This window comes from Antennarius striatus, chromosome 24 (genome assembly GCF_040054535.1).
Source record: "Antennarius striatus isolate MH-2024 chromosome 24, ASM4005453v1, whole genome shotgun sequence".
Lineage (NCBI taxonomy): Eukaryota > Metazoa > Chordata > Actinopteri > Lophiiformes > Antennariidae > Antennarius > Antennarius striatus.
In genome coordinates this window covers 1064763-1077608 of record NC_090799.1, presented here as the reverse complement: position 1 = coordinate 1077608, position 12846 = coordinate 1064763, and the positions used below count along the sequence as shown (strand labels likewise).

Below are 12846 nucleotides of genomic sequence, written 5' to 3'. Positions count from 1 at the left end.
CCTGGAGGTGTGGTAACTAAATCAGGATTAGAGAAACAGTCTCTCTCTCTGTCTAAACTCTACCACCAAATCATAAAGAAGAGAAAGTTGAAGAGGAATGGGAAGAAGCTGCCGACACAGGTGAGTGTAAATAGAGAGGTGTGTGAATGTAATCAGCTGCTTTGGGAGTGTTTTGGATATGGAGCTTTAAAGAAAGCACTAATCCCTCAGTGTAAGCTTATTTGGAACCCAGCATTACTGCAGGAACAACATGGCTGAAGGCAGACGGAGACCTCTACATGTTCCAAAAGTGCTGTGGATAAAGATGTTCTATGGTTTTATTGTGTTATTGTTGTAGTGATTAAATTATTATTAGGATGAGCGTCACATGCCACTCATAACCACTAGTGTTACTTTAGTGTAGTAGTGTAAATGATAATTATTCATACTCTAATACTGGGCAGGAATAGCAGGAGTAAAGATACTAATAAATGCATATTTTTAAAAAGTATTTCAATCGGTATAAATAAACAAACACGTAATTTTTTATTTATTTTAATTTATTTTAAATACAACTTGTACTTGTTAAATAAATGATACAATTATCTTGTTTATCTCACTGCATTTTATCTAAAAAGGAACTAAATTTAATAATTTGCGCTTAACCAATCAGTTTTTAGACTACTTTTATATTGTACACTTTGTTTACTCTGTCGCTTCCTAGCACATGCGCGTGCCTGTGCCCGGCCACGTGCTCCTGTGAGGAGGTCAGAGGGCGGTGACGCGCCCGCGCCCACACACACACACACACACACACACACACACACACACACGCACAGCTGTTTGACTGGCACGCGCCGGTGAACTCCCAGTTTAAAATTCACGGAGGGCGTGGACGTGAAGCGAAGTGTTAAAAGCGGCGGCTCGCAGGATGCTGTACATCCACCCCGGGGCGGAGGTGAGGCGGGAGGCCGGCGAGGAGCGACCGGAGGCCGGCGAGGAGCGACCGAAAGCAGCGGTTGAATGGCTCCGGAAAAGTTAACTTTAACGCTAGTGAATGTCATTTAAGAGATAATTATTAGTTATTTCTGTAAAATGACACGGTTGTCGTTTTATTTCCCGTCATGTTTTGAGGAACAGGCTTTTCAGGTAGGCCTCAGTTCAGCTGCTTACATTTGTTTCTAACGTGTATTTATTTACCAGACGCGAATGGTAATTAAGTTAACGCATATTTATCACGTGATTAGCATCAGGTTTCATTTATTCTAGTATCAAAAATGAACATTTATATTATTATAACTAATTTTCTTCATGTGAAGTGGATGTAAACTGAGTTTATTCCACTTTTAAACTGTCAGTTTGGACAAGACCCAACATGTAAATCTGTCAGATTGGTGTCACAAATATTCTGCAGTGCATTTTGCACAATCAGTCAAGAAATGTCAGTCCTGAATGTGTTGGAGTGGCTCTAAGACATTTCACACCAATAAGAGGGGAGGCATGTGGGTAACACACCAATAGAAACACAGGGGTGTGTTCTTATTTTTATTTTTTATTTTTAAGGAAGATTTCCTGACATTTGGAGGGAATCAAATCTGAAAAATTCCCCAAGAGATGGAGGTGAATCCGTTGGAGAGAGACCACGATCTGTCTGTGGTTCTGCCTGGGGGGGTGGAGAAGAACGCCACGGTGCATGGAAGGTAAAGCTTCTTTTTTTTTATTTTTTAAAGTTGCTTATATATTTATTTCTTCTTCTCTGAAAAGTTCTTGTCTGATAATAAAGTTACATCTGCATAAAAGCAGGGCAAATTTAAGCCATACTGGAGTTTATTATAAGTTATTTCCTGTTGTCTGGTGTGAATTCTCTCCACAGCAAGCCCGTGATGGACTTACTGGTGACCCTTTGTGCGAGCTACCACCTGAATCCGTCAGAGCACGCTATCGAGTTTCTCTCACCTAACAAGAACAACATCAGCTTCAAACCAAACTCTCCCATCGGTTCGCTGGAAGCGGAGAAGATTGTGCTGAAGCCCAAAGGAGTGGAGGAAAAGATCAGGAGGCCATACATGCCTGAGGTATTAAAAAAAAAAAAAAAGGAAGATAAAGTTGTTTATTTCAAAGTAAACATCATTTAAGCCTCAGCTAAGAAACAATCAATATTAATCCTGTTGTATCTTGACTAGACTTTCATTCCACGATGGCGTAAAATATGTAGGAAAAGTAATTTCTCTTCTGTTTACAGGCGTCTGTGCGTCTGCTGATCAACTACAATAAATCCCATAAGGCCGTGGTGCGGGTGAGTCCCAGGGTGCCCCTGGAGATGCTTTTGCCATCGGTGTGCGACAAGTGTGAGTTCAGAACGGAGTCGACCGTCTTGCTGAGAGACGCTGAGTCCAAAGAGGCGCTGGACCTGAGGAAGAGCCTAGACGATCACGGGCTGAGAGAAGTTTACGCTAAAGACACGTCCGACGCTCAGCCGGGCGACGATCGGCATCGACCGTCACACGAAACCGGTAATAATTACAGAAACGAAGAAGAATATATTGTATATAAGTTCAGCGTGACGATATCAACACCATTATTATCTGTTTGATCCAGGTGTCGCCTCCACATCTCCTCCTCCACCAGGTAACACCTTCACGTCTCGATTGCGTCGTATCTCATCTTCTGCCCTCATCTGACAACTTGTACGTTATTTTTTCTTATATAGAAACGCCGAAAAGTGAGCAGAAAGAGAAGAAGAACTCTGGTTTTCTCAGCTTATTCAGAAGAAGGAAGAAGAAACCGGAAAAGGTAGATTATTGTCAGCTTTGATGGATTTATTTTATTCCTCTTGACCTCCTAAAAAAGGTTCTGCTCCTCCTTTTGCAGGAAGGTTCTCCTGGTCTTCATCAACAGACTGGTATGAACGGACAGGACGATGCCCCCAAGAAGCGACGCGCCCCCCAGCCGCCCAGGGGGGCGTCGCAGAGCCTCTCCAGCGACCTGAGCTGCTGTCACCAAGGTGGAGCTCAGGTGAGGTGGAGACGTCGTCCTTCAGACGGAGAAGATCCGACCGATGCAGATCCATTCCACCGAGGTCGTTCTCTCTTTCTGCAGACGTCGGCTGATTCCACCTTAAGGAGCACCAAGAGGAGGGCGCCCCCGCCTCCCTCCGCCAACACCCACCAGCCAGACGATGAGGTCAAAGGTAAAATGCTGACCTCTGACCTCTGTAAAGGAGAGTTATTATACAAGGATCCATTTTAATGATAATGTTTGAGATTGTAGCCTCAGAATAAAACGGTTTTTAAATAATCTGAATAGAGTTATCGTCCGTAATCCCAGCTGACCTTTTTAAAAAATTTTTTTTACAGTATTCAAATCAAACGGCTTTAGATTGGTGTGAATTCTCCTCTCCTGTCGGATCCTCAGTGCAACTCGAGGTCAAGACAGATTTAAGTTAAATCAAGATTAAAATGTCAGAGCCAGTGCTTTCAAATGGAAGATTTAGCCGTTAAATCCGACGCGGAACTCTTTGCTTTTATCGGTGGGAACAGTTTAACCCGGCTCAGGGGCAATTAAAGTGACCCCGGAGAGCCCCGATCATAGATCCAGGTGTTCATTGTCCTCCTACAATCACATGATCAGTCTGTTCCAATCAAAAGTGCGTCTTCACACCAGACAGGATGTAGTTCGTCGCCTTTCCTGTCAGGATAAGATGCTAAACCTTTTCTTTGTTACTATGGAAACCTCCAGGATGTAGATTTCCGCCCTAAAGTCGAGCTTTTTTTCTCTCCTCCCTGCTTCCAGACTCTGTGTTGCCCTCCTGAAGGGGGCGATAGAGGCCTGCTGCTGTCTCCTTTTCCTCTCCTCCTTCCATCATCCCTCTCCTCCTGTTTGGTCTTCCTCCTGCATCGGCCTCCTCCTCCTCCTCCTCCTCTTCATCCTTCAAACCTGAGCGGCTTTTAAAGATGTTTGTCGCTGTTCTGCTGCAGCGACGTGAAGTTCATCTCCTGTTTCCTGTCTCAAAAATTATTCTTTTTTCTGTCTTCAACCAAATTATTGTGCCTTGAGTTCAAAAATGAACACAATTATTCATTCCATTAATTCTAGCAGTAAGCTAATATTTTTTTAGATGCTCATCTATATTGTTCCAAATATTGTGTAGAAATATTGTGTATTAATTTGTGTAGAACTTTCACATTTTAGAATTTTGTGTGCAGTTTTTTTCATTAATAACCTGTTGTGATAAAATAATTCAAAATAATGTGAATAAATAAAGTTAATTTCATTAAAACATGTTTTCATGTCAGATATTTGAGTTAAAATGATCATGTTTGGATAAATAGATTCTGCATTTAACTCTTTCCTCTATTTTATGTGTTTTTGTGATTCTTCTATTATAAATGTTCCATTTTCTTCTATTTAATCTGATCTTAAACACGTTTTCCGTGTCATTAAATCTTCCCTGTTTCTCCAGGGACACCCGACCCCCCCGCTGCTGTGGAGAAGGTGAGAGAAAGCGATGAGTCCGACCCCGTCACCCTCTCCCCATCTTCATCGCCGCGTCCGTCGCAGCCGTGGTCGTCCTCGTCCTCCTCGCGCTGCTCGCTCGCTCACCTCCAGGAGATGGCCGACGCCCACCTGCCTTCGTTCGGAGGGAAAGACTTCTCCGACGCCCGCGCCGCTCTCGCCAAGGTCCTCAACTCCTCCGTTTCCAAAGGAGCGCTGGTCAAGCGTCTGAGGAATTCGGCCACGTTCCCGAAATTCTACCAGGACGGCTCCTCCTTCAGGCCCGCGGCGCAGAAGAGCTCGGGTAACGGGGTTTTCTGCGCGGCGCTTGAACCGTTTTCAAAATCCGGCCTCCCCACCGAGTCTGGGTGGGAGGATCCGGGAGAAAGGAAAGGGATGACCACGTTCAGAGTGGTTCCCTCCAAGAAACATCCAGAGCTCCGGCTGGAGCTTCCAGATCCGATGACCGTCCATCCGACTGAAGGAAGTCCTGACGACCCCAGGTCTCCGGACGGATCTGAAGCGTCTCTGCAGAGTCCTGAGACCCCGACTCCTGAGCGACCCGCTTCTCCTCTTCCTCCAGATGATTCAGACGATCCGGTCCATGCGGGTTCACCTCTGTCACAATCTGTGGACACGAATCAGCAGGAAGTCACACCTGAGGCGACGCCCGCAGTGCAATCGGACTCCAGGGAGGGCGAACCCCCTCCTGATGATCACATGATCTCAGAGGATCAGAGTGAATCGTGTCAGACGTCGAGTTCCGGTACCGATGAGGAGGAAGCGGCGCAACCAGACGAGGAAAAGGAGGAAGACGCCAACGGTTTCCCTCCCCCTCCGTCACCCGTCTTCTTCCAGGACGACGCTGAGGAGGAGACGGAGGATGCTGCGGCCTCGGTTTTGCCGCCCCATCAGCCACCAGGTCCACCCTGCGAGGAGCGAACTCGAAACGAGGAAGCGTCAGATCAGCCCCCGCCCAAACCTCAGGTCAACACCAGCGCGGCGCCCTCCAGGTTTGCCCAGGCGGTGGCGCTGGCCGTGCAAAGGTCCCGCCTCCAGAATCGCAAGAAAGGTTCCGGCCCTCAAAACGGCGGGGGTCCCCAGAATTCACTTCCCTCCCCACCGAGGACCACATCCCAGATCGGTGAGTGTGATCCGTTGTTTGTTGTCGATGGTGCGGTAAAGTCTTCTGAGTGATGTCATCGCTTAAAAAATGTTTATGACGAATTTAAAGGCCACAAAAGTTTGTTTTCTCTGCAGAATTTCATATTCTTTAAAACATTTTTTTTTAAAACACCTCATATTTCTCTGCATTGATCTGAAAACAACAAAAACTTATTATTTTATTACTATTATTTCTGTGTTCTGCACAGCCAATCACAGTGAAGCATCCACACACCGCCCTGATGAACCCGAAACCTTCACCTTTCCTCCTCCCTTTCTTTTGCTGTCTGACTGTTCAGGACTTGTTGTTTTTGGCCTGAGGGCCTTTTTAAAAAAATATATATTTCTGTTTACTCTGCTGCAGGTGCCTGACTGGTTTCCTTACTGACTGATGACATCACACTCTGTTCTTGACCCGCAAAAGGACTTAAAAAAAAAGTTTAGCCGACTCCTTTCTGAGCAGGGAAAGAATCAACCGACTGGTAGTGGTTTCTCTTTATCCTTCTTGAAGGAACCTTGTTTTGTTCACAGGTTGAACATTTTTACGTTGAATCAGCCAAACGTGCACGACGCGAACTGTTGATCGAACAACGTCCTGGATTTTTCTTTTACTTCCTTTTTAAACTCTAAAGATGTGCCAAGGTGGACGTAACGCTGACATGAGCTTCTTTTGTTTGTAATGATGAGTTTTTTTGGTTGTGTGTCTGTGTCGTCCCTCAGGGCGTGAATTTGTGTTGTCAGACATGAGAAATGCAGTAAAAACTCTTGATGTGGCGCTGGTTCGCTTTTTAGCCACTAGGTGGCAGAAGAGCATCGGTTCTGACGTCTCCTGGATGCATAGCACATTTTGTAAAATAAAGAACGAGAATAAGCGTAAAAAAAAAAAGTTTCCTTCAAGCCGTAAGTGAACTTAAATCGGACGTTGTTCTAAATGTTTCATCCCAGAAAATAAAATAAAATTGTTTAACGTGAGAATTGTTGACATTTTCAGCAGCAAAATAATTTAAAAAAAAAACCCATCCTTGTTGGAAGTGTCTGTTTCATGCCAAGCATCTCAACACCTTCCTGAATAAACTCAGTCCACTTTTGCTCACATGCTCACACTGTTATGTGTTTAACGGACCCGTACCTCTGGGCGATACTGCACAGCTATACTCTGGTGCCAAAAGAATCGTCTCTGCTATACGTATTGATCCGGCCCTGGCCTTGGAGGAACAGCAAGGAGCTATAAGAGGTAGAGACCTAGCCAAAAGCGCCCGTGGCTACTGGAGCTCCACGTTTGCCAGGCCTGGACTGAGTGGGCTCGCTTCAAGACTTCCCTTCCCTCTCTCTCTCTCTCCCGAGCATCCCTCGCTCCACCCGAGGAGGAGGAGGAGGAGGAGGAGGAGGGAGACGGAACGAGAAGGACGAGTTGCCGGTGGATGATGGGAGGTGACCGTTGACCCTGTCGTGTTTCTGCGCCCGGCCCTCAAGGGCACCGCCGTGTCACACCGCCGTTGTCATGGAGAATGCCATTATCCACCCTAAGGGGGGGAGAGAGGGAAAAAGAGACGCAGATGCTGGGGAGAAGACTTCTTCCTGCCTGAAGCCATGAGATCCGCTGTCAGTGACGACGCTGGCATTATCCTGATTTTATATATATATATATATATATGTAGGAAAGGTTGAGTTTCAACCCGAGCAGCGATGCTCATTATTACCCAGACAAAAGAACAGATTATAATGCGGTATAACATGAACGCTGCTCTGTCACATCCGTTTCTGATCCAGGAGGTGACATTAGGATGAACCTTTTGAAATAAACACACAAAAAAAAAAAAAAACCCAGAAGAAGAGGAGGTGAAGTGAAGAGAGACGCGTTTGAGTCAAATGATCGCGTCCCGGTTCAAAGTAATTAACGCGGACGCACCCCGACCAACGGTCCACGTTTGTTCTGGAGCGGCTGTCATTCAATGCTGCATAAACACAGGTGAAGGATAACAAAGACGGCTGTTATAATGCGTTATAATGCGCCCACGTGCAGCTGCAGGAAGTCGACGGGAACACAGGAGGATTTGTTCATGCATACATGGAGGTGTCTTATGACCTGCACATTAAAAAAAAGTAATAAAATGAACTCATGATGGAGGATAATGGAAGTCTTACATATATTAAAATAGATTCATTTTTATGCTGTTAAAAATTGCACAGAAGATGCATATTTTGAAGAAAAATAACATCTGGTTGATGCTTTTATTATAGATAAAATAATTTTAAAAATATTTAATTATATTTAGTAAAAAAAATTGAAGTGAGTGAAATATCGGTCTTTAAAATCAGGAGATAACAGAAGCCTAAAAACAGTCAGCGTGGCTTCATTTAAAGTTTAAAGTTTTTTAAAAATTTTAAACACAGTTTTGCCACATTATTATTATCATTCAAGGGTCTAAAAAAAACCACAAAATTTTATTTCCTGTAAAAAAAAATGTGTTGTTTGGTCACAAACCTGCACAAAAATTATTAAAATTCTGCACAGAATAAGAAAGTAGGACTTGGCCTGAATACTTACTGCAGCCTAATGTGAGCATGTAGACAAAAAAAACACCATTTCAGATCAATAACACGAAAGCTGGCCCACACAAATAGCGGTAATACGCATTTATCATTTATTTATTCCTTCATCTCTTCATTCATCTCCTCTAACTTACCCATCAGATGCCCACGAGCTGCTGGAAGTCAGAATCTGATTATAAAACAGTGAGCAGGCCCCCCCTGAGGCGTGCTTTCACCGGATCCACATGCGTGTTCTGGTAGGTGGGGGGGGGGGGTGTCCACATGTGCATTGTAGCCAGCTAATATATGTGTGTTTACATGGCACCTCCATGCTGGGGTAGAAATAATCAATAGATGAATCACCTAGAGCGGAGCAGCCCTCCCCAGGCAGAACGCTGCAGCTTAATGCTATTCTTTCCATTCACCTTGGGAATGGCATCCATCAGCCCTCCCCCCCCCCCTCCATCCCTGAAGTGAGGTACGGTTGCCTAAAACATCACCAGCGCTGGAGGGTGTGCTTGGAAAGGGATGCAGGGAGAGCACAGTTGACCTTTGACCTCCTCCATGTTTGCGCTCGCTTCCCTCCTCTTTGGCGAAGCGGCAAATCACAGAGTTCCTGCCTCATTGGCGTTGTCAGGCGCTTACAGTAGTTTTTATCTGCATTGTGCTGCTGGTTAACTGGTTCAAATGTTATGGAAATGATATTTACCTCGTCTGTGATCCTGTAAGCTCCAAACAGGAAAGGCTTTTTTTTTTTTTTTTGAACCCCTGGTTGAGGGAAGAAGGCCGTAAAGACGCGCTATAAATACAAAAAAACGTCCAAAGCCGAGCGGCGTGGTGTGAAAAATCAATCCGGTTTCAAGCTTCTCTGCTTCAGTCTTTTTGAGTCATGATTTAAAGGCGTCGGCGGTGGCGTTTGATGGTTGAACACGGACCAGACGGTGATAGATACCGGACAAACCCCGTCTCTCTCTCTCTCTCTCTCTCTCTCTCTCTCTCTCTCTTTCTGTCATTTTTCTTCATTCATCCCCTTATCACCGATTCCTGAGAGAGGCTGGGGGGGGAAAAAAGCAGCGCTCCCCCGTGATGAATGGTCGACGTCTGGGATTCAAAGTGACACAATCACCGGATGGATGTTCCAGTGATGAAAACAAACGCCCCTGCCCTCTTCTTCTATACCATCATCCCTTTTAATGCAACACAAATGCATTTGTCTCCCCTGGAATCACTGATGATCTCTGAGAACTCGCTGGAAGGAACTGGAGACGAGGCGACGATGCGATGCTGATCCGCCGCCAACAGGGGGCACAATAATCCCTGCTTCTGATCTGCGGCGTGGGGGCGGCCTCGCATTGAGATATGAGCCTGGGATTGTGAAAGGTGGAGCAGATTACGCCTCGTAGCTGCAATTAAATAATGCAAACAGCTGGGATTAACTTGATCCACGCTCACGTTTGCGCTTTTAGCCGAACCGCGTCCTTATTGTTTTAATACGTTAAACTTAAATCTTCTACTTAAAGCAAATCGTGTTTACGGCGTCCACAAAGGAGGGAATGATCTCAGATGTATTTACAATCAGAGCTGCTAAAATGACACATGTGGATGTAAAAGGAGGAGTTATTCAAGAAGAAGTTAAAAGTTGGCCGACGCCGCCGAGCAGCAAATGAGATCTGTGGTGGGGAGCAGGAAGAAAAAAGGGCCGCAAATCTTTGAATGATTGACTGACCTGTCAATCAGCCAGATACTTACAGGGGACTTAGTGGGTTAAACATTAGCCCCCCTGCAGGGGGGGATTTACCCCAGCAGCTTATGTTCTTTGGAATGAGTGTGGCGCTCCTTTACCGTAATGAATCAGGGGCATAAAACACTGTTATTGAGTAAAGGTGCCCCCCGCCCCCTCCCCTGAAAGAAAAGCTGCTGCCTCGTAAATGTTCACCAATAAGCTAAAAAAAATACCATTTAGAGATTTGGATTACTTTGAAAATAAGTAATACAAACTATAGAGAAATTGTAACCGTTGTTACATGTAATTATGCAGTAATTAAATGTAATTAGAGCTGTAATATAAAACGTTCATTATTATTATGCTATTATAATACAGAGTCAACACTAACCTTAGTTTCCAATGAAGCGCTCTCATTCTTTAGCTTGATTTTCTCAGTGAAATTCCGTTTTGTGACACTTGGACCGGACTTTAGTTTCAGTGTGCCGAGTCTTTACACCATCTAGAAATACGAGCAGCATCAGAAACCTTTTATTGACGACTGAGTGATGAATTGATTCCTGCTACAATCTTATTTGCAGACCTCTTGATGGAGCCGTAGCACTCGGCAGCATTCCTAAAAAACACAAGCTTTTCTTTCTTTTCTTTTTTTTTTAAATTTTTTTTTATTTATTTATATCCTCCTCTGTTTTTTTTTTTTGGTCTGCCATCATTAATAATTCATTTCTTTCTTGGATGCTAAAACAACAACAAACAGAACAACAGCTCGGATAATGTATTCAGTCAAAAGCTCATTGTCTGAGGGAGGAGGCGAGGGGACAGTGAGAATGTGCACTGGAGTGAGACAAGAGAGCACCCCGACAGGGAGAGGCTCAATGTCACTCCTCAGCATGGCGGGAAGGAAGAAAAACAAACGCCAGAGGGGGAAAAAAATAAAAAAGAGAGAAATATACAGTTTGTAAGTCATAAAAGCCCAATTAGAGGCATTAGGGTCCTCAGACGGAGGATTACAATGAATAATTTGTGGCTGCAATTTTTTCAGGCTGATTGTGCCATTAACTAGGGTGACAAAAAAGGATATATTTTTGAGGAAGCCTCGCAAAAAAAGCTTTCAATGCCGACAAAAAAAACCAAAAACCAACCAATAATTCAAGGTTACATGAATACGCTGCCAAATCTGCACCCCGGCCGTCCATTGACTCAGCTGCCTTACTTTAAATCTCTTCACTCCCCCCCCCCCGCCGCCCGTCACCCCTTCATTTGGAGGAGCTCGACCTTGAATGTCTCCGGTGTGAACCGGTGCCCCGGCTTTTCACATTACGCCAGAATGGATCCTGACTCATTCAATTTAAAGCCATCAAGAAAGCACAATACAAGCCAAATTAGCTGCCATTATTTAGACACTTTCATGCCCTCAAATTGAGGTTATGTGACGATTACTTAGATTTGTCTCGGTTGTCGTCACGGTTGTCCCGTTATCTCCGACACACACGAGCCTCTTTAGCGCCTTTTTGATATTTTTATATCTTTAAGTCTTACAGACCAATTATCTCATTAAATACTAATGATGGCACATATATTCCATCGTGTTAAATTTCACCAGGATCTTTACATCCATGTCACGACAAGAGGAGCTGAACAACTTTAACCTTCAGGGACTGTTTGGCGCAAAAATGGACATATTTGGCACAAAGAGTCAAAAAATTGACATTTTTGGGCCCAAAATTGACAGTTTTGGACTCTTTGGGGCACAAAAATGGACATTTGGGGCAAAGATGGACATATTTGGCCCAAAGAGTTCAAAAATTGACATTTTTGGGCCAAAAGTTGACATTTATGGACTTACGACAGTTATTTCTACAAATTTGTCCTAGACACGTAGAATTAAAGGATGAAACTTATTAGATTTTGTTGGTAAAATATAATCTCATGAGTCCAAACGCTAATCTTGACATCACAATGAGGGCAAGAGAAGACTTTCCTGAAACACTTTCCTACCCATATTTCCCATCACTTTGTGATAAGTCTTGATTCCATCCATCTGCAAACAATTTTTGCAGAAGGCTTCACCTTATTAACATCTCACCGATGTGCTATTGAGGATTAATTCGCACGTTTCTCCACCTGGAAGTGTAACCTCAAGCTGTTTCCCTGTTGTGTTGCGGGGGATTGAGGCCAGCGTGAGGTTTATACGCCGTCCGTCGGTCGTGTTTTCCTTCCTTTATTAAACCGAGAGCGTCGAAAAAGTTGAGGAGACTCAGGAAAGAAAGACCTGGCAGGAATCCATTGAAGGCCAGCGGGAGCACAGAGGAGCTTTACTTCCAGAGGGAGAAGATAAAAGACTATCTTTGAATGCAGTTGATGACTTTTCTCACCTGATAACTTTCTTCCGAGTTTACCCGGCCACCCGAACCCATCCTGTGCTTCTCGGCACGAACCAAACCTCCTCCATTCGAACGCGCAAACAGCATCGCCTCCTTCTCATCTTGTGCATTTTCACGCTACGCCACACAAACTTCCTGTGCATCTCCGCTTTGAGTCCGAGGTGGAAAGTTCAGAGTCTGAGAATGATCGCTGCTTCTTTCAAATCTGGCTCTAAAGAGTTTCATGAAGAGAAACCGCCAGGGCAGCGCTATTAACAGGTGTTTACGCTGCCCTCAGCTTTGGTTCTTTATAGTGCTTAAAGGTAGCTTTAACCTCGGCGCCATCACACTTAGGGTAAACAAACACCCAACCGACACGCAGCGGGAGTCTACTATTCACAAGCTGCTTCTCCGTGCGGGAATTGTGCGGAAAAGGTAGATGGACTTCGGTGCAAGTTTGCTTTTGGATTTCCGGTAAATAACCCTGGTTCTTCTTCTTAAAACCTTGCAAGGATGCATTTGTTTTACCTACAGGAAGTGGCCTTCCTGGACAATTCTGTCACCGATAATTTGGTACAAGCGAAAAAATGT

General features: G+C 44.6%; 1 protein-coding gene across 1 annotated transcript; it reads left to right on the top strand.

Annotated features, from left to right (window-relative positions):
• LOC137591671 (cordon-bleu protein-like 1) lies at positions 1-7231 on the top strand. Its single transcript, XM_068309807.1, has 12 exons — positions 1-120; positions 1543-1679; positions 1853-2054; positions 2222-2492; positions 2578-2607; positions 2690-2772; positions 2851-2994; positions 3079-3169; positions 4442-5617; positions 5847-5922; positions 6982-7068; positions 7111-7231. Exons 2-12 carry the CDS (start codon positions 1594-1596, stop codon positions 7229-7231), a joined length of 2367 nt encoding a protein of 788 aa, XP_068165908.1. The 5' UTR covers positions 1-120; positions 1543-1593.
• Positions 7232-12846: the final 5615 nt, after the last annotated feature.

What these genes read in the sequence shown, in the direction of transcription:
- LOC137591671 (XM_068309807.1), top strand. Translation starts at nt 1,594, where the DNA reads ATGGAGGTGAATCCGTTGGAGAGAGACCACGATCTGTCTGTGGTTCTG. An exon ending in TCGACCGTCACACGAAACCG is followed by an intron (nt 2,493 to 2,577) that starts GTAATAATTACA and finishes TGTTTGATCCAG; the next exon opens with GTGTCGCCTCCACATCTCCT. An exon ending in GCCAGACGATGAGGTCAAAG is followed by an intron (nt 3,170 to 4,441) that starts GTAAAATGCTGA and finishes CTGTTTCTCCAG; the next exon opens with GGACACCCGACCCCCCCGCT.